Source organism: Lotus japonicus, chromosome 6, assembly GCF_012489685.1.
Source record: "Lotus japonicus ecotype B-129 chromosome 6, LjGifu_v1.2".
Classification (NCBI taxonomy): Eukaryota; Viridiplantae; Streptophyta; class Magnoliopsida; order Fabales; family Fabaceae; genus Lotus; species Lotus japonicus.
The window spans coordinates 44,588,525-44,610,555 of record NC_080046.1 but is presented as its reverse complement, the minus strand read 5'-3'; the positions used below and the strand labels follow the sequence as shown (position 1 = coordinate 44,610,555).

Genomic DNA, 22,031 nt, shown 5'->3' with positions numbered 1-22,031 from the left:
TCCTTTCCTCCGCTGCTGCCGCAACCCATTGCTCCCACTCCAACACCAGTTCACTAGCTTGAGTCTTGACAACTGTGTTTTTTACTTCTGCTTGTTGAGTTGTTGTGTGTAGAGAGAGAGTGTAAAGGGAAGGAAGAAATTACACCAACCTCCCTAAATATAGGGGTGAATTTTAATTGGTCCCCTCATTTATTTTAATTTTTTGGGTTATATTTTGCATAATCATCACTAGTTCACGTAGTAATCCTAGTCAGATTTTGCATAAAATTTGGTACTGCAAAAGTTTTCGAATCAGTTTTGAATCATTCTCTTCCTCTTACCTAAACACTAATAACACCTATGGCAGTGGCGGCCATGACTCCGCCATTTTCTTTTGTATATATGGTGTGACTGCTAGTTGGTTAGTGCGGTTTGGAGGAGGCCAATTTCTCTTAGTTACTAGGGATCACAATATAACTCGAACACGTGAGTACCTCCCTGAATCCAACCCGATTTAACAGGGTAAAACCCAATATGGGTTTGGGTTTGGTGAAACCCGAACAATATATATATATATATTATCAAGGTATCTCCACACCGAATAATCGTGAGATTAATTCATCGCTTTATAGTCAACGCACGAAGGAGTAGGGGCTAGCAAATGGTTTTTTTTTTTTACTATTCATAGGAGTTAGGATTTGAACCTCAATCATTTGCTAAACCATTATACTAATCTACTTGGTTATATTTATTTATATTTTACAATTATCGTCTAATTCCTCAAAGAAAACAAAAGTAGATTAAGATTGGATAAAATTCAAATTTAATTACCATTATCTCTATTTAGTATTTTGTTTAAGTAGACTATTATAAATAGATTCAACTCATGTAATATGTGTGGTAAAATAATACAATTCCTCATTTTCTATACCCTCCATATTTTATTTTCCAACAAAGTGGGAACAAAGCTTAGGTTATAAGAAGGGAGAGAGAAACACATGTTGAGTAGAGAAATGGCAAGCAATGATTTAAGTATGTTCCAATTCCCTCGTCTTTTGCCAAAGAAAATTATGATAATTGGTGTCGCCGGATGAAGGCCTTGCTTGGGTCTCAAGATGTTTGGGAGGTTGTGGAGAGTTGAATTTCAAAAAAAGAAAACTAGAGAAATGATAATAACCTTGCATTAGAGATGCTCTAATATCTTGAATGGCAAGCACATTTCATGTCATGAATAACTTGATTGCATGAGCATTAAAATAGCACCTGTTACATATTCTATTGACAATATAAAATTAATGTGTGGCTATCACTAATTTTACATAATATTTGACACTTACCCAATTGATTTATACCACCACCAATTTTTCTATGTCCATCTCCATTAAGTGTATAGAGAGATTATTCAACGAATTGTCATATATACTTGATTTTGGGTTCCAGCACTTCACATCCTAATTGTACTTTTTCCAGCTCCCCCCCCCCCCCATCCTCCCGCATAATGAGAGGGTTTATGCTATGCCTAGTGGAACAATGAAACTAATGCTTAGATTTTCTGAAGTGTTGTAAGAAATTAAGAACTGCTTTTAGGATGACAAAAAATAAAATTTCATACAACACTTGAAAGCATAAATGAAGAACATTGATCAATTAACAACCTGTTGTGATCTACAACAAAATCTGATCAGCTCCAAAGAATGCCAAAATCTGTAACTGACCAAGCACTTATTATTCTGATAGAATAGAAGAAACAATTGGCATTGATGTTGGTCGCAGGCTTGCCGTATATCTTGAAAATTAGCTTACTGAAAAGTTCTGAACGAGCTTTGGCATCACAATTCAACGAAACATGAACATGAACATGTGAATGCTGAAAAGATGAGATAGCGCAGGCCAACAAGCAATTCGCTGAAGTTTAGTTCCGTGCTCTTTGGCATTTGGAAATCATTGCTCAATATATACAATTCAGGAGAACAGACTTCAGTACAAAACAGTAAACTGCAACAAGAAGAATTATAATCAAAGGAAGGGCAAATATTCTCTACTTATATTAGAGTTTCTGCCTTAAATTGACGTTTTCTAGCATTGCAAATTTCCTTGCCATTGCAAAATAAGGAAATTTGTTACAATTGAAAATTGAAACTAAATGATTCCCGCCTTCAATTTTTTCTACAATACACGAATCAAGGTAGTCTCATTAGCAGGATTCTAGGAACATGAAGCATCTGCTGCATCAGGATGAATACTAGAGTATGAAGTGACTTGTGAAATCATAAAATATTAGATTGACATGCATCACTTAACCGGCTTCAAATATAGTATAAATATTGTACTCTTTTTCCTTGCTAGGTTTTTCCCAAGAGGGTTTTCCTAGTGAGATTTTAATGAGGCTTTATTTATTAAGTCTAGCTTCCAAGGGGTTGTTCCATTGTAATTTTGAGCAGTAATTATCTTTCTAGCTTTTCATGTTACTTGTTCTTTCTATCTTCTTGTATTGGGTTGAAGTACCCCTTGTACTTCACATCAATATAATTCTTGGCTTATCAAAAAAAAAAAAAAACTTAACCGGCTTCAAGAAAAGGCTTACTTGGACTTAAATTGTTTGGTCTATATAGGTTTCAGATGCCATCATCTTGTTCATCCATCTCCTCAAGAATAACATATTTGGCTGCAGAATCTCTTGTATGCTGCTCTGCCGCACTGTCACCTACATGGCCCTTCTGAAGCTTCTGATATCTGGAATTATAAAAAGTAATGATTCATGACTAGAATTAAATTGAAAGGAAGTATTAGGCACAAAACATTGGTATAACTTCAATAAACAAAGATAGTAGGTCTACAACATTTACACAGCATCATGTTGTAACTTAAGCTATAAAGTCGGAAGATTAGCAGTTCCATAGTTTTACATATCATACAAAGGTCGTTTCATTAAAGTAGAGTGAATAGAAAAAAAATTGTGATAAAAAGAAGTTATTATTAAACTAATGACGAAAAATTAATAAATATAAGAAACCGTTTAATTATATTTACTTTTCAATTGAAGTTAAAGTATTAATTAAAAATAACTGAAATATGCAAGGAACAAAAGGAAAATGCAGAGTAAGAACTAAGGAGGCCCTAAAATCCATTAGCATAAAGCCATGAACAACAACTCCAGCACTCAGCAAATGATGCAGCACTGAAACTTTAAAAAACGAAAGCTATCTGCACTAGCAAAAACAACTGCAAGCATGATATAAACTATAAAGTAATGAGAATATTCCCTTCTTATGCCACAAGCCTCGGTTTCTACACTGCATGAGATAACATCCCAAGGGGCTTTGAAAGTAGGAAAAGTAGGAAAATAGATTATAATGATGATGATGATGATGATTCAATTAACTCCCTCAGTAATCAGTATGGCCAAAGTTTTGTAAGACAGAAAGTCCAACGAGACCAGTTAAAAGAATAAAATTATTTTTTGTATGAGTAGCAGAGCATAAATTAAAAGTTAAGAAAAGAATTATCACAAATCAGAGATTGTTGCTTGAAATATACATCTGTTGGTGACTTACTTGTACCAATTAAACAAGCTGACACCAAAGATAATGGTTAATAAACCGAATCCTTTCAACCAAGTAAATTCATCATGGAAGTACAACACTGCAACCTACAGACAAACAGTATGAAACTAGAACAGTAAGTTCAATGCGATCAGCAACCAGGAAGTGAGAAGGTTTAACAAAAGCAGGAACATAAAAAGTGTTTTATGAGTAGAACAATAAGTATGAGCATGATAGATATAGAACAAATGGGTATTTATTTTTAAATTAATTTTAATCCCCTGGTAATGTAAAACTTTTCTAAGCCATCATCCAACCATGTATTGACACATTATCAGTTAAGAGTACAAACTGTTGTGCTGAGATGAAACATAAGATATTAAAGAGGAGTTACGTTGATATTGGGTTAAAACTTAAAACTAAACTCTTTATTTTGAATGGACTTACAATCTAAAAGCACCTGATTTCTCATTGAACACTACATGATCAAATATAATGAGAAATCATGCTCAAGTTTCACACTGGTTTCTCATTCATCGTCATCAGTATCAACATCAAATTGAAATTGCTAACTCTATATGACTGATGAGATTCTAAATTGACTAGAGATATGATCAAAGTAGTTTTTATAAAGGGTAGGAGTAGGACAATCCTATTCCTCAACCCTAATATGGCTTTTGTGGTAGAGTTAGGATTATAAATCAGTCTAAGATGATATCAGAGCTTATCATAGATCCGTTATTGGGCCACCTGCAGATACTAAGTTTTACAAACTTCTTGCTTCAAAAGTTCACTCCTGGGCAGGAGGGAGTGTTTTGACGGTCCCACATTTATTAGAGATATGACTAAAGTAGTTCTTAAAAATGGTAGGGCAATCCTCACCCCTTAGTGACCAAAACTCATATGGTATTAAAGCCTATCATAGATCTGGTATTGGGCCACCCAAATCAATCCTATAATCTCAGCGCTCCAGAACCTATGGATGTCAGGGGTGGTGTGTTAAGATATGAAAATAACTAAATATACATGGCTAAAGTAGAACATATAAGGCTTGAAGCTTGAGCAATCCTCACCTTATTAGCTAGCTTTTGATGGTTAGGTTAGACTAAGTCCAAATTATATGTGCAGTTCGTCTACTCTTAGGATGCTGATTTTTTTTATCATGTGGTGGAATAACTAAGTAAACCCTAAACCCAAAACTTGTCAGTCTAGACTGCACCACCAAATGGCCAAATTACCTTTAATATTAAAGAAAGATAAATACAACAGAACTGAACTGAACCAAGATGGCGTAACATCAGAACTGAACCAAGATATCAAATTTCTTTATTTTAAGATTTCTAGCTGTCTGTTCATTAAGAAAATTTGTATAAATGATTTTTTATGCAACTGTTTCATGAATGCTCTTTTTTGAATGCTAATGAACTTAGCAAGAATCTAAGTAAATATTATAGATAAATAAAAGAATGTGCTGCAAAAATGTATGCTTGTCAGAAATAAACCACGGAGCTGCGGAAGTGAAACTAGGTAGTCTATCAAATAATAAGAGGGGCAGCCACTGAATAACCATATCAACAAATGGAACTAATCTAAAAACATAATTTATACCAATATGGTGACGGCCTCCTTAACAACCCCTGCTATGGTGACCGTGACTGCACTAGTTACTGAGACCAAAACATATTCTGTTAGTACCTGCAAGAAGATAAAAATACAAATGTTGGAAAGAACGAAAGACTGCAAGTTAACAAATATGACTGTAAACAAACAAAAGCATGTTTAAGACAAGTCAAACAATAACTAACAAGTATAAAATTGTTAAACTCCCCCATGGGTGGGTGGCAGGAAAAGTAGGATAAAAGAATATATATATATATATATATATATATATATATATATATGCATCTTAAATGGAATATGGAGTCTTACCATAAAAAAGGCAAGTGTTCCACCAAAAATCATCAGCAAGAAACTTCGAGTAATATGCCGTGAATTATTGAAGTACTCATTTTCTTGGAATTCTTCCCATGGATCTAATGCAAGGGAAAGAAGTGCAGTTGCCAATGCCATTACTGGACTCACATAGCTCATCAGGGTAAGTGGATTTTTCAAACCTGAAGTCATTTGAAAAATCAAATAAATTTTTTGCTGAAATATAACAGTGCTTACGAAATTCTAACTTGAAAATAAAGCGGTAAAACAAAAGGCTCCAAGGAAGATAAAGAGATAATTTCAGAGGAAGAAAACTGGAACATGGCAATTTACAGAGTAAATCTCACTAAATATTCAAATGAAGAACATAACAACAAAAGCCTTTTCCCACTAGGTGGGGTAAAAAAACATGGATAACAAGATGTCATATTTTCTATCATAAATATAAATTAAGTCTAGTGACAAGCCATTTAAATTTAAATCCGTTTCACTGGTTTGGACTATAGTTTTCCTTTACCTTTTTGTCATGAACTAACTATTCCAAAAGCTTAAGTTGTTGAGTGAAGACACATGAATGATTTTATTATATTTCTAACACGCCCCGTCATGCAAGAATTCATTGAGCTTGAAGTGGGACAATGCACATGTTCCCTTGAGCTGAAATTCAACTTTTTTAATGTGTGTCCCTTTGGCCTCCTTGATTATATTAAATTGTCTTCTCATCTGGACAAAAGAAGTTGGTCCATTGATCCTTCTGGAGATTTTTTCAGTGAATCTTTTTTCAGTTCCTCACTCCTTGAATTCTAGATAATCCATTCCGGAAATCCTAAACTTAACTCTAAGATCAAGACATCAAGTCTTGTATTTAATTTGAAGTACTTACTGAACATAATTGACTTTTTGCAAGTTTGTAGCCGACACAAAGCCCACTCCCTTGATAGGTGTGTAATGTGTGGTATTTGCTCAAACTCTGTACCTCATACATTCTTACATTCTTTGACAAATTACTTACCTTTGGAAGAGATTAGGCAGTTGGCCTCTATTTGGTGCAAAGCTCATGGCCCTTTTCATGGGTTTCTCGAATAGATATGTTGAGGAAATGGGAAGCTTTGTGACATTGATTTTATCTTTCTCCAAGTTTGTTTTATGTTTTGTTTTAATAAGGAGGACTTCTTATCCTCCTCGCTCTTCCAAGTTCTTTCTATTCATCTTGTTGAAAGTCAAATGCAATTAATTAGCACACTAATTAGAATAATTAGAGTCTGATTTGTATAGCTAATTAGGACTTTTATGTTAATGTTATTAGCATTCATAGAGAGAATATTTTCCCTGATTTTTAGGCTAGAATAGTGCCCAGGTCTTTAGTCAATTGTATTCTATAAATACTGCTCATGTATCATTTTACCTATCAATATAATATCATACATTTTCCGCATGGTATCAGATCAGAGCTCGATCTGAACCATCCCTAACCTAGCACCGTCAAGCCATGGGAGACCTACAATCTGATGAGTCACTCAAGGCGGAGGCTGGATCATTTCCGACCAGCTCACACGACGGGCTTACTCACCTTATCACTGGTCATAAGTTGAATGGCCAGAACTATAACCAATGGGTAAGGTCGGTCACGATCTTCCTCCAAGGAAAAGGAAGAGAAGGCTACATTACAGGAGATTCCAAGTGCAGGAAGAGAAGGCTACATCACAGGAGATTCCAAGTGTCCTGAGAAAGGGGACACCAATCTTCAAAAATTGCAACTTGAGAACAGCCAAGTGATGACATGGCTGCTCAACACCATGACAAATGAAATTGGTGAAAATTTCATGTTCTATGACACTGCAAAAGATATATGGGATGCAGTGAAGGAGACGTACTCAGATGTCGACAATACATCTGCTGTGTTTGAGATAAAAAGCATACTCCATGACCTTCGACAGGAAGAATCCTCAGTTACTGAGTATTTTAACATACTCAACAGACATTGGCAGCAACTGGACATATATGAAGAAGTTAAATGGTGTTGTACGGAGGATCAGAAGAAATACAAGGACCTGGTCGGAAAAGAGAGAATTTACAAGTTCCTATTGGGACTAAACAAGGATCTTGATGAGGTTCGTGGAAGGATCCTTGGAACTAAACCACTTCCAAAAATTCGGGAAGCTTTCTCAGAAGTAAGAAGGGAAGAAAGCAGGAGGAAACTCATGCTAGGGACATCCATCTCAGCCCCATCCACTGAAAGCTCTGCAATGGCAGCAAGAGGAAACCAACCTCAGCCACTAACAAAGAAAACTCGCCCCTGGTGTGATCAATGCAAGAGGCCAGGCCACACCAAGGAGAATTGTTGGAGTATATATGGAAAACCTCCAGAAGCCAAACAATTCAAAAGCAAGGAAGGCAGAGGAAACACTGTGGTTCACCACCAAAACTCTGAGGTAATATCTAATTCATCACCATTCAGCAAAGAACAAATGGAGACTCTTCAAAAACTCCTTCAGCAGACCATGTTAACTGCAGGAAAAAGTGGTACTGCTGCAGTGGCTCAAAAAGGTAATTTCTTATATGCCTTAAACACTAGCAAAGGAAAATAGAGTCATGGATCATTGACTCAGGAGCTTCAGATCACATGACTGGAGACTTAACTTTGTTTAGTAGTTATTCTCCTTGTCCCTATAACTACACTGTTCGAATAGCTGATGGAACACATTCTAAGGTCATGGGTAAAGGATCAGTTATTATCTCCCCACATATTACACTTGAATCAGTTTTATATGTGCCCAAACTTGATTGTAACTTGTTGTCCATTAGCAAGATTAAAGAGATTTGAAATGTGTTGCTAAATTCTCTGATAACCTGTGTGAATTTCAGATTTTGGAGTCGGGGAAGACGATTGGCAATGCTAAAGAGTGTGCTGGACTCTACCTCCTCAAAGTTGAAAAATCAGAAGAATTGAAAACCCATTCTTATGCAGTAGCAACAGTTCCAAGTAGTGAAAATGATGTAATGTTGTGGCACTACAGATTAGGCCACCCAAATTTCATGTACTTGGAAAAGATTTTTCCCTCATTATTCAATAAAAACCAGAAGAATTTTCAGTGTGAAACTTGCCAATTGTCTAAGCATACTCGCAGCCATTACCCACCACAACCATATAAACCATCTCAACCTTTCTCATTAATCCATAGTGATGTATGGGGACCTTCACGGGTTCACAACATTACTGGCTCAAGATGGTTTGTCACCTTCATTGACGATCACACACGAGTCACTTGGGTGTTTCTAATGAAGGAAAAATCAGAAGTTGGGAAGATTTTTGAAGTATTTCATAACATGGTGCAAACACAATTTCAAAGCAAGATTCAGATACTTAGAACTGACAATGGTCGTGAGTATTACAATCTTGCTCTAACTTCCTACCTTCAAAAGGTTGGAATTGTTCATCAAAGTTCTTGTGTAGACACCCCCCAACAGAATGGAGTTGCGGAAAGGAAGAATAGACACCTTCTGGAAGTGACTAGATCAATCATGTCGGCTACTAATGTTCCAAAACAATTTTGGGGAGAAGCTGTCCTTTCGGCCACATATCTCATAAACTGAATGCCTTCCCGTATCCTTGACTGTAAGACCCCATTATCCACACTTCAAACCACCTTTCCAGCCAGCAAAATCCTTTCTTCCATTCCATTAAAAGTCTTTGGATGTTCAGCCTTTGTCCACAACCTCAACCCCCACCGTAGCAAACTGGACCCAAGGTCTATCAAGTGCAATTTTCTTGGTTATTCTCCCCACCAAAAAGGATATAGGTGCTACTCTCCCATAACTAAAAAATTCTACCACACTATGGATGTAACTTTCTTTGAGAATCAAGCCTATTATACCAAAGTTGGCATTCAGGGGGAGCAATCATACAGGTATCCAACTGAAACTTTGGAATACCAATCTTTGGGACTTGAACAAACTGAACCTGCACAAACCTTACCAACCCAAGCCTCCTCTCTGTTAGAATTAGAGAAGCAATGAGAGAGAGAAGAGAGAAATAGAAATATAACAGAAAATGTATTATTGATAATCTGAGTGATTACAGAAGATGAGATATCCTTATATAGAAGAACAGGAGAATGCCAACAGCTGTAACATACAGCTGACATAAATAGGAGAATACCAACAGCTAGGACTGTTCATGGTTCTCTGAGAACCGAAGCTAACCAAGAACCGAATCGAAAACCGAACCGTTCAAGAACCGAACCGAACACGAACCTAAATTGAAAAACCGGTTCGGTAACCGAACCAAAATATCAACTACCAATTCAGGTTCGGTTCGGTTCGAACCATAGTATATCGGTTCGGTTCGGTTCGAACCATCTATAAATATGCATATTTTACCGAACTGGTTAACCAAAATTTGAAACCGGTTCGGTTCGGTTCGAACCATACTATATCGGTTCGGTTCGGTTCTCTCAAACCAAAATTTTGGTTCAGGTTCGGTTCGGTTCGGTTCAAGCAAAGAACCGAACCATGAACAGTCCTACCAACAGCTGACATAAATAGGAGAATACAAACAGCTGGATATGTCAGCTGTCATAACTACTCAAAAGATGATGCAGCAGCATAGTAAATACAAACTCAATGTACTCTAACATACCCCCTCAAACTCAAGGTGGTTTGACAAATGAAAATTTGTCAACCACATTGAGTTTGTCCTTAAGCTCATGAAACCTTTCTGAAGAGAGGGCTTTAGTAAAGATATCCGCTTTCTGCAGAAGAGAAGGAACATGCTGAACAATAAGAGTCTTATTGAGAACCTTCTCTCTCACAAAGAAAAGATCCATTTCCATATGCTTAGTTCTAGTGTGAAGGACCGGATTAAGAGTCAAGGCTATGGTGCTCAGGTTATCACAGAAAATTGTTGGTGTTTGGAAGGGAATATGCAGCTCAGTCAACAAGGATTGAATCCAAAGAATCTCAGCTGCTATGTTGGCCAGACTCCTATATTCCGCTTCTGTGCTTGAGCGAGCAACCAAAGTTTGCTTCTTAGCTGACCAAGACACTAAATTGGGGCCAAAGAACACACATGAGCCAGAAGTTGACCGTCTATCATCCGGGTCAGAACCCCAATCTGCATCACAGTAGGCATGAAGTGCTACTGGACGATCAAGAGAGAAAGGCTTAAAAAGCAACCCATGATGAATGGTACCCTTAAGAAACCGCAGAATTCTCTTAACTGCCTTCCAATGTTCATCATGAGGCTGAGACAGAAATTGACAGACTTTATTGACTGCAAAGCTGATATCCGGCCGGGTAATTGTAGCATATTGCAATGCTCCAACTATGGATCTATAGAGAAAGGGATCATTCATGCAAGTACCTCCAAACTTTGACAGTTTGCTGCTACTAATCATAGGAGTGGGCAGAGCATTGGCTTCAGACATATTTGCTCTCTCAAGAAGATCTTCAATATATTTGGTCTGATTAAGTAGCAAAGAGCCATCAGACAAGTGTGTAACCTGAACTCCAAGAAAATAATCAAGTTTTCCTAACTGTTTTAAAGCAAAAGAAGAATTCAGTTTGTCAACAAGATGTTGAATTAGGACTGAAGAACCTCCTGTGATAATAATATCGTCCACATATACTAGAACATATGTGCAGCAAGTTGGTGAAGACAAAGTGAACAAGGAGGGATCACACTTACTAGCCTTGAACCCTAATTGAACAAGAGTGGCAGTCAACCTGTGAAACCAGGCTCGAGGAGCTTGTTTTAGGCCATACAAAGCTTTGTCAAGCTTACACACAAGGGACTTATCACCCTGTTCAAATCCAGGTGGTTGAACCATGTAAACCTCTTCTTCTAAGTTCCCATTGAGAAAGGCATTATTCACATCTAACTGTTGAAGAGGCCACCCTTTGGAAATAGCAAGAGATAGAATCAACCTCACAGTTATAGGTTTGACCACTGGAGAAAATGTTTCAGAATAGTCAAAGCCATGCACTTGATTGAACCCTCTAGCTACAAGTCGAGCCTTGTACTTATTCACTGTTCCATCTGGATTTTCTTTAATCCTGAAAATCCACTTACAACCAATAGGCTTTCTTCCAGCTGGAAGTGACATAAGAGTCCAGGTCTTATTAGTCACCAATGCCTCATACTCTTGCTGCATTGCACTGAACCACTTACTGCTCTTGAGAGCTTGTTTGACTGTAGTAGGCTCTACTTCTGTCAACAAGACAGAAGGAAACAAGCGAGGCTTGACAATGCCATTCTTTGCTCTGGTGAGCATTGGATGAGCATTAACAGGGATGACAGCTTGAACATTATCAGATGTAGCAGCTGATGCTGGAGGCTGCTCAGAAGAAGAAGGAGAGACATCCACTGAACCAGAGGAGGAAGAATTAGAACCCTCAGAATGCACTGTCACAACAGGAGAAACAGGTGCAGAGATAACTGGAGATTGCTCAGACGAAGGAGAGACATCCACTAAGCCAGAGGGTGAAGAATCAGAACCCGCAGAATGCATTGTCATAGCAGGAGAAGCAGGCTCAGCAGCTGGAGAAGCATTAGAAATAATATTTGGAGCAGCAGCAAGAGGAATCAGCAAAGAAAATGATTATGGAGAAGTTGTTTCTATAGCAGATGCAGGAAACATTTCAACATAAGGGAACCTATGCTCATTAAACAACACATCTTTAGAGACATAGACTCTGCCTTGAGCATCCAAGCACTTGTATCCTTTGTGTTGAGAAGAGTAGCCCAAAAATACACACTCTTGGGACCTATATGCCAACTTGTTATTGGTATACGGGCGCAGAAAAGGATAACAAGCTGACCCAAATACCTTGAGGAACTTGTAATCAGGTTGAGAACACTTGAATTTGATGAAAAATATTTATGTGTATTTCATTCATAATACTTGACTAGACTACAATATATATAGACTAACAAAGAGATTAAAACAAACTAAATCTATCTAAACCTATCTCTATTTAAATAGATATCATCTCTATTTAAATAGATACTAATCTAAAATAGATAAACAAATCTTAACTATATCTCCATGAGATAAGACTCATAATAAACTAAATCTTAACAGATATTCAACACTCCCCCTCAAGCTAAAACTTACTTAGCTTTAAGCTTGTAACAAAATCTAACCCAAGAAGAAAATTATCTTAATAGATATCCCTTAATAATGACAGTCTTGGCGAATCTCTGAATTGAACAACCTTTCAAACTTCTAGTAAATCCATGGCGGCAAAAGACAACTTCTTATACTTGAAATTGAATAACCTTTCGAACTTCTGCTAAATCCATGGGTAGGCAAAAGACAACTTCTCATACTTGATCTGGCTGAAATTTGATGCAAGACAAAAACCAATTCTTTTGGAGTGTCGTAGGGTAGCTGAGCCAGCAAACAAGGGCGAAAAACCAGCAACAATACGCCCGAAACAAAACAAGGTTGAAGCAACAACTCACCAACAACAACCACACAGAAATAAAACATACTTGAGGTCGATCGATTGATGGCTTCTAAGACAAACAATGGTGTCAACTTTGACACAGACAACTCTCAAACATTAGAGAGTGGGCCAGCGCAACTCGTAGCTGAAGCCCTAAAACCAAAACCAATAACTCTCAACTAGAGAGTGGGTCAGCGCAACTCGCAGCTGAAGCCCTAAAACCAGAAAACCAAACAATCGAGACAAAACAAACGAAGGTGACACTGTCACCTTCAAAACCAAATTGCATAAAGTCAGCCAAGATCAATATAATAAGAGCATCTCGAGCAATGAGACGCAAACAACAACTCAAGTCTCAAAAACCAATGTGGAACCTGAGCGTCAAAACAGAGTTAAAACTCTAAACCAAACCAAACCAAACCAAACTTGGCCAACAATGAGAGATGGCACAACACACGTCAAAACAGAGGATCCTTAAAACCAAACCTGGCTGATACACAAAGAGGACCAGCGAGAACAAAGCAGCGGAGAGAGCGGCGCAACCTGGCTGATACACAAAGAGGACCAACGAAAACAAAGCAGCGGAGATAGCGACGCGTGGACTTCACACGCAGAGAGATGGGAGGCGCGTGGCTTGGAATCCGGCGGCGGCGGCTGACTGTAGTCTCTAAGATATTTAACAATATCTAACACTTCCCCTCAAGCTAGATCATATATATCATATGCATAGCTTCTAACAAATAGTATTAACTCGAGAAGCCGCTGCTGCCGGAGAGAGAAATTCACACAACACTTCCCCTCAAGCTAGAGCATATATATCATATGCATAGCTTGTAACAAATATAATTAACTCGAGAAATCGCTGCTGCCGGAGAGAGAAATTCACACACAAACGGAGCACACAATGCAATGCGGTAATCAGAAATTGTAGAGACTTGAAATTGCCCTTCACCGCTTACTCTGTGTGAATACTTCACATGAATTATGAAAAACTGATTTTGAGAAATCACCACAGATGTAAGGATCTTTTTGTGGTTTCCACACCGAAAATTCAGCATCTGAAATCACACATTCCAACCCAACAAACAAGGACAACAACCAGAGGCTCAAATAAGAGCAGAAAAATACCACCAAGCAAGACGAACAAACGTACAAGAGCAAGAGGCTCCAAGAACATAAATCCTTATAATCTCTGATTGCAGTAATCAGAGTGCAGAAACAGAAATCTGAGACGCGGCTTCTTTCAATTCCAAAGCCACACATGCTTTAAATATATCTTCAATGGCTTTACTCATGTAGGGCCGGAGGAAATTTGATTCTTCTAGATCTTGAAAAACGTTAGTAACCTTAACTCCATACAGTGATATGGTGCTGCATATCATTGCGGCAACTTCATCAAGGGAATAACTAGAATATTTTCCTTCTCCAACTTTTTCTTCAATTTTATTAGCAGAAGTAACAAAAGAGATAACCTGAAATCACACGATAAAGAGTAAGGGGCTCCAAAAACATCTAACAGTACTCTGAATCTATGAAAAATTGAAAACGGCGGTGAAACAGACCAAATCACCGTGACTGTGGCTGACAAGAACGCAAGAACCAAGAGAACATGGCGAACCTTTCTGTGGAAGCAGCGTCACGAACGACGGCTGGGAAGGCAGCACGTGGAAGGACGTTGATTTGATAGTGGTTGAACATTACTAGGGTTCCAATACAAAGGGGACCATAATCAGAAAGAAACGAGGCCGTAAGAAAACGGCTAGAACTAACAAGCGGAAGCAAAGTACGAAAAATAAACCCAAGAGATTTGGAAAGTCACCATGAGGGGGCTCACGGGGGAGGAGCCCCCTCATAGCGGTAGGATCGAAACTTGCTCTAATACCAACTTGAATTTGATGAAAAATATTTATGTGTATTTCATTCATAATACTTGACTAGACTACAATATATATAGACTAACAAAGAGATTAAAACAAACTAAATCTATCTAAACCTATCTCTATTTAAATAGATATCATCTCTATTTAAATAGATACTAATCTAAAATAGATAAACAAATCTTAACTATATCTCCATGAGATAAGACTCATAATAAACTAAATCTTAACAGATATTCAACAAGAACCATACAACTGAAAATAAGGGCTTTGTCCTCCTAAAACAGAAGTAGGCATCCGATTGATAAGATAGGTAGCTGTAAGAAAAGCGTGATCCCAAAAATGCAATGACATTTTGGCATAAGCAAGCAAAGCAAGTCCCGTTTCAACAATATGGCGATGTTTCCTCTCCACACTCCCATTTTGATGGTGTGTGTGAGGACAGGTCACACGATGAACTACCCCTAACTGAGTAAAATAGGGAATCAAGGATCGAAACTCTCCTCCTCCATCAGTTTGCACACTCTTAAGCTTACATTGAAACTGCAGTTCAACCAATGCTTTGAAGTTTTTAAAAGTCTGAAAGGTGTCAGACTTGTGTTTTAAGGGATAGATCCAAGTGTATCGTGTGCAAGCATCAACACAAGTAAGAAAATATGAAAAACCATCAAAGGATTCTATGGAAGCTGGTCCCCATAAATCAGCATAAACCAACTCAAAAGGCAGAGTATAAACAATAGAAGAAGAAGAAGAAGAGGGCAACCTATGTGCCTTTCCCATACAACAACCAACACACATGGCAAAAGAAGTTTTATTAGGCAAAGGAACATTACATAGTTGTAAAGTAGTTTTCAAGACCTCATGATGAGGATGACCTAGTCTACAATGCCACAAGTCATAGCTGGAATTACCTAAACTGGAAACAGAAGACATATTCTGTGATTTTCCAGTACCTGGATACATTGTAGATAAAACAGAAGGAGTACTAGTAGACAAATCAGATTTAGAACAACTAGAAGAGACACTAGCAGCGTTGACATCAAAGGTGTATAAGCCATCAGAACCAACACTTCCACGAAGCAACACTTTAGATGTTTCCTGTGATTTAACAAGACAGAAAGAAGCGTGAAACTCAAAATAAACATTGTTATCCTTGGCAAACCTACTAACACTGACAAGGTTTTTGGTGATAGAAGGAACTAGAAGCAGTTGACTAAGAGTGAGAACAGTGTGTGAATCATATGGTGAGGGAATGGTGCAAGAACCAATAGAGTGAATTGGCAAACCTTGGCCATTGCCCATCAAAATCTGCTCAGTTCCAGTGAATGAAGAAGTGTCTGAAAAATTTCCAGCAGCATTGGTAACATGGTGAGTGGCACCAGAATCGGGATACCACAAAGTAGGCTTGTCAGGACGCTGAGATGCTGAAGAAGAAGCATGGTGCAGAGGACCAGCAAGCATAGCATGAGCAGGAGAGCGAGGCTGAGAGCCAAGAAGGCCCGGATAAGATGGAGGTGAGGGCCGAGGTGAATTCCAAGAAGATGATGCTGGACCAAAAACAGCTCCAGGTGCAGAATATTGAGAACCACTAGTAAAAGCAGGAAACTGAGAACCTGGAGGGTAAGCACCATTGTAAGGTCCTGCGGAAGAGCCAAAGTAATTCCACGGAGCAGGTCCAGAAGCATAAAAAGACGGTGAGGAAGAGCCAAAAGTGGCAGAACCAAGAGGCATAGGAGGAAAGGCTCCAAAAGGTGCAGGACTAGGCATATTAGTAAAGGTGCCATTCTGTACAGAACCACCTCCAACGGCGCGATGGTAGCAGACACTCGCATCATGTCCCCACTTCTGACACTGCAAATTACGGCCGCGCCCACGGTCGCGTCCACCACCGCGTCCACCAGCAGGATAGCCACCACGGCCACCGCCTGGTCCACGTGAATCATTCTGGTCATGATAGGTATCACGATTGTCACCAGAATCACGATAATTTGGACGTTGTTGATCATTCCGATAGTCACGTCCACCACGAAATTCAGCAGCATAATTGGCCTGAGACGGCGTCAAATCCACAGAAGGTGGCGGCGTTTGGGAGATCTGAGGTGAAATCGGAGCAGGAACCGATGCGAACGCATGTGTATGCGCAAGCAACGCAGAAGCAGTAGAATCGCTAAGGCTACGTTTCCGTGATCGTTCCAGGCGAGCATCATGAGTAATGATCATCGCTTCGACCTCAGAAATCGTGCTCGAAGAAGATGAGTGAAGATAATCGTGCTTAAAGCACTATAATCTTCAGGTAAACCATCAAAAATCGCTTCAAGGTGATCGCGAAAACTTACGGGTTCACCAATCGAAACCAGTGTTGACGATCGTCTTGATGCGTCGAAGATATCCAGTGATCGACTTCGAACCTTTGGTTATGTTCTTCAGCTCAGATCTGAGCTGAGCAGACTGTGCGCGACACTGATTCTCAAAAAAGTCAAGGATCTCACGCCAAACCTGCGATGATCTCTCGCAGTTGATCACCGTTGGAAGAACAAACAGAGATAGAGTCGTCAAGAGCCATGTAAACACCATGGAATCTTGCTTAATCCAAGTCGTATAAGCTGGATTCTCAGTCGCAGCTACACGATCCTCTTCAGTCAGAAAACGTTGTGGAATTTCTGGATCAACCAGAAAATCATGAAGCTGATGCGATCGAATCGCACCTTCAACTTGTTGACGCCAAGAATAGAAATTCGAATCATCAAGCTTGATTGTTGCAGTACGAGACAGAGACTCAAGAACATTGACAACGGAAGCAGGTGCAGCAGCCATGTATCAAGGACCGATTGAAGCTCTGATTACCATGTTAGAATTAGAGAAGCAATGAGAGAGAGAAGAGAGAAATAGAAATATAACAGAAAATGTATTATTGATAATCTGAGTGATTACAGAAGATGAGATATCCTTATATAGAAGAACAGGAGAATGCCAACAGCTGTAACATACAGCTGACATAAATAGGAGAATACCAACAGCTGACATAAATAGGAGAATACCAACAGCTGACATAAATAGGAGAATACAAACAGCTGGATATGTCAGCTGTCATAACTACTCAAAAGATGATGCAGCAGCATAGTAAATACAAACTCAATGTACTCTAACACTCTCAACCAGCTGAAACAACACCTAAGCCAATTGAAAGGACAGCAGAAGTTGTAGTAGAAACTGAAAATGATGGAGTTGAAGTTTTAACTTCATCCCAACAGAATCAAGACCCAAAAGTACAAGGAGGAAACTTGAAGACTTATGAAAGGAAAAGGAGGAAGGAAGTAGAGTCGAGCACAACTCCAACGCAGAACCATGAGTCCAACCAGGCCCTAGAAAATGAAGTCCCTACGGGTAATGTTGTTCCTAATTCTGTTCCTGTTAACATGAATGCACCTGACACTGATATTCCTATTGCCATGAGAAAAGGGGTGAGAACTTGTACTCAACACCCTATTGAGAGATATGTTTCATATGGAAAGTTATCACAAAAATACAGGTCATTTGTAGCTGCTGTTGACAACATAGAAATTCCCAAAAACATTCAAGAAGCTCTGCAGAAACCTGAATGGGCAGCAGCTGTAACAGAAGAAGTTCAAGCACTGGTAAAAAATGGGACTTGGGAAATCACCACTATACCAGAAGGAAAGAGGCCAGTGGGATGCAAGTGGATATTTTCAGTCAAATACAATGCTGATGGAAGTATAAACAGGTACAAAGCCCGGTTGGTTGCAAAAGGATTTACACAATCATATGGAGTGGATTATGAAGAGACATTTGCACCTGTGGCAAAACTCAATTCTGTTCGAGTCTTGTTATCTTTGGCAGCAAATCTAGATTGGCCTCTTCACCAACTAGATATAAAGAATGTCTTTCTAAATGGTGAGTTAGAAGAAGAGGTGTATATGCAAATACCTCCAGGACTTGAATCACCCAACACTTCAAACATGGTATGCAGACTCCGTAAATCACTATATGGCCTAAAACAATCACCAAGAGCATGGTTTGACAGACTAACAAGGGTTGTCAAAGAAGATGGTTTTGTTCAATGCCAAACAGACCATACTATGTTTGCTAAGCACTCTATGGATGGGAAGATAGTCTTATTCATTGTCTATGTTGACGATATCGTTATTACAGGAGACGATTATGACCAAATCAAACATCTCAAGAGTCTTTTAGCAAACGAATTTGAGGTCAAGGATTTGGGCCAGCTCAAGTACTTTCTAGGGATGGAAATTGCTCGGACAAAGAATGGCATTTATGTTTCTCAGAGGAAGTACACTCTGGATTTACTTAAAGAAACAGGGATGCTCGTATGCAAAGCAGCTAATACCCCCATAGAGCCGGTCAAAAGAAGTGAAGAGGAAAGTATACCAGCTGATAAAGATAGATATCAAAGTCTGGTTGGAAAATTAATTTATCTAACTCACACCAGGCCAGATATTGGCTTTGCTGTAAGCTTGGCTAGTCGCTACATGTCAAACCCAACTGAGACTCACATGAAGACTGTGAACAGAATCCTCCAATACCTAAAGGGATCACCTGGTCGAGGACTTTATTTTCAGAAGAACTCAAACAGAGGCATTGAAGTCTACACTGATTCAGATTGGGCAGGTTGCTTATCTGACAGGAAATCTACCACAGGCTATTGCACCTTTGTATGGGGAAATATGGTAACTTGGAGAAGTAAGAAACAATCTGTAGTAGCTAGGAGTAGTGCAGAAGCTGAATTCAGAGCTATGGCACAAGGTATTTGTGAAGGAATTTGGCTCAAACGAATGCTGGATGAGATCAGAATTCCTACCAATTACACCATGAGAATACTGTGTGACAACAAGGCTGCTATAAGCATTGCTAAGAATCCAGTTCACCATGATAGGACAAAGCATGTGGAGATTGATAGGCATTTCATTATGGAGAAAATTGATCAAGAGATTATACGTGTTGATCACATTCCATCATGCAAGCAAACAGCAGACATCATGACTAAAGCTCTTCCAAGGAACATATATGAAAATATCAGATCCAATCTGGGTATGATAGATATCTTCCACCCAGATTGAGGGGGAGTGTTGAAAGTCAAATGCAATTAATTAGCACACTAATTAGAATAATTAGAGTCTGATTTGTACAGCTAACTAGGACTTTTATGTTAATGTTATTAGCATTCATAGAGAGAATATTTTCCCTGATTTTTAGGCTAGAATAGTGCCCAGGTCTTTAGTCATTTGTATTCTATAAATACTGCTCATGTATCATTTTACCTATCAATATAATATCATACATTTTCCGCACATCTCAATCATCTTTTATCCCTAAAGTAACTCTTAGATAAATGGTTATTAAATTTCTCAACACTTCGACAACTGAAATTTCAAATGTATAGACTTAATGTGGCATCTTCTGAATCTACAATTTTATACTATCTAGTCATAGAAATTTATACATGTCTCCAAAGGGCAAAAAGAATCCATCATCGATTAAAATTAAATAATCAGAACAGATAAATGCCAGATTTATGGATTGATTGACCAAAGCCAACCAAAAACATTGATAATTATATTGAGAGAAACTATTAACCAATATATCATAGAAGTTTAAGTAAGACTAATATTTTCCATAAATTATTGACACAGTTATGCAGGGAACTTACCATAGGCTTCTTTCTTTCAATTTGGTTCAGTTCACCACACATGACGAGAATGAAAATCAGGTTCCAATGCAGAAAAATGTAGCAAGAATTTTAGTTAAGAGCAGTAGAAAAATAATGTGAAAGTGCTTGTGTGTGTTTATGTGTAAATAGACATGTTGATATAGAATATATAATGGACAGAAAAGGAAGATACAATACCTGCAAAAGGATTTGAGTCATACACCAGCGAAATCCAGACATAACAGCAGCAAGCATAACAAGTACAAATCCCCAAAATTCAAACTCTGTCTCTTTTGCAACTGCAGTCCACCAAAATAAAATTAAAGACCGGAAGGTTTGAATTTCCATTGTGCGCTAAATTCCTAAAACTTACAAAACACAGTTTGATAAGATGCAAATGAAAATTATGATCAAGAGATGGGGGAAATAACCAATCAATGAAGAGTTTTTCAATGTATAAATATTTTATCACAGTTCTGAAACATTTTTAGGAAAGACCAATACTTGATACAGAACTTCAACAAGAATGTGACAAAGAACTCATTGGCTGTTATAATTCTGATAACTGTTCAGTTAATTAACTTCAAACTAACTTCGTAATGTAAAATATCTTTCCTAACTTCTGTCCGGATACTATTTATTTTGGAATTGAGGTCCAATATTTCATACAAAAAATATCAAAAGTATATTCAATGACATGCTCGGATGAGAATCATCCATAATAAATACCCTGCGCTTGTACAAGACTTTAAATGATCTGAATTCTTAAGTGCAAATAAATGCATATTGAAATGATAAATTACTACCAAGAAAATGAAGGAAGATATTGATACCTGTTAGTAATATGCCAATGGAGATGACTAAGATGATGCCTGATAGTTTAAAGCTTGGTGTCTCCAACCTTTCAACCAATTTTTATAATTAATTGCAGAATATAGGTGAAAAAGATTCCAAGCAAAAACATTAATCTTCATCTCAAGGACATACAACTGAAAACACAATCATTTGAGAACAAAACATATACAACAGCGTGAAAAGAATATGACTCAAGAATCAAGATTAGAGAATACAGAAATATCAATTGAAATAGTTTTATGTTCACGGTTGAACAAAGGTACGAAATGCATTCTTTAAAACAATAAGCCATTCTAACAGCAACTGGAATCTCATGACATCATGTGAAAGTGTCACATAGGGTCATATTATTGTAGGCTTCGGACACCATCTTTCTCCCAATGAGTGACGTAATGATATAGCTTATAAACAGTAGGCTGTTGGCCACCAAATTTTGCATTCTAAAGCAGCTACTTCCGGGAAAAGTCTTTTCAGCAACATTGGAGAGAATTGGGTAAGTCATAATAGCAGCTTTTATGGTTCATTATAAGGATTTTTGTATATAAAAGGCTAAAATTTTGAGGCAAAATGAAATTATGCAAGTTGTTGGAGCATTTGGTTGAAGTAGAATGCTTTCTTCTTTAAGAATGTTGCTGATACACACTTGTCCAACAGTAAAATGAGAATGGTAAAACAGAGACAATGGGAAAAGAAAATGATATGTAAATTATT

General features: G+C 38.1%; 2 protein-coding genes across 2 annotated transcripts in view; both read right to left on the bottom strand.

Moving 5' to 3' along the window:
• Positions 1-1,142: 1,142 nt before the first annotated feature.
• LOC130722696 (probable sugar phosphate/phosphate translocator At1g06470) overlaps positions 1,143-22,031 on the bottom strand; it is a 28,203-nt gene continuing 7,314 nt past the window's right edge. Inside the window, exons 6-13 of the mRNA XM_057573515.1 lie at positions 21,299-21,366; positions 20,664-20,764; positions 20,466-20,478; positions 5,451-5,635; positions 5,130-5,216; positions 3,534-3,628; positions 2,564-2,712; positions 1,143-1,974 (exon numbers count right to left, since the gene is read on the bottom strand). Coding sequence (XP_057429498.1) covers positions 2,595-2,712; positions 3,534-3,628; positions 5,130-5,216; positions 5,451-5,635; positions 20,466-20,478; positions 20,664-20,764; positions 21,299-21,366 — 667 coding nt within the window. The 3' untranslated portion in view covers positions 1,143-1,974; positions 2,564-2,594. The remainder of the gene's footprint in view (positions 1,975-2,563; positions 2,713-3,533; positions 3,629-5,129; positions 5,217-5,450; positions 5,636-20,465; positions 20,479-20,663; positions 20,765-21,298; positions 21,367-22,031) is intronic.
• LOC130722697 (pH-response regulator protein palI/prr-5-like) lies at positions 15,787-17,094 on the bottom strand. Its single transcript, XM_057573516.1, has 2 exons — positions 16,066-17,094; positions 15,787-15,877 (listed from the first exon to the last, which is right to left on the bottom strand). The coding sequence occupies exons 1-2, from the start codon at positions 16,997-16,999 to the stop codon at positions 15,867-15,869; spliced, it is 945 nt and encodes a 314-aa protein (XP_057429499.1). The 5' UTR covers positions 17,000-17,094; the 3' UTR covers positions 15,787-15,866.

What these genes read in the sequence shown, in the direction of transcription:
- LOC130722697 (XM_057573516.1), bottom strand. Translation starts at nt 16,999, where the DNA reads ATGATCATTACTCATGATGCTCGCCTGGAACGATCACGGAAACGTAGC.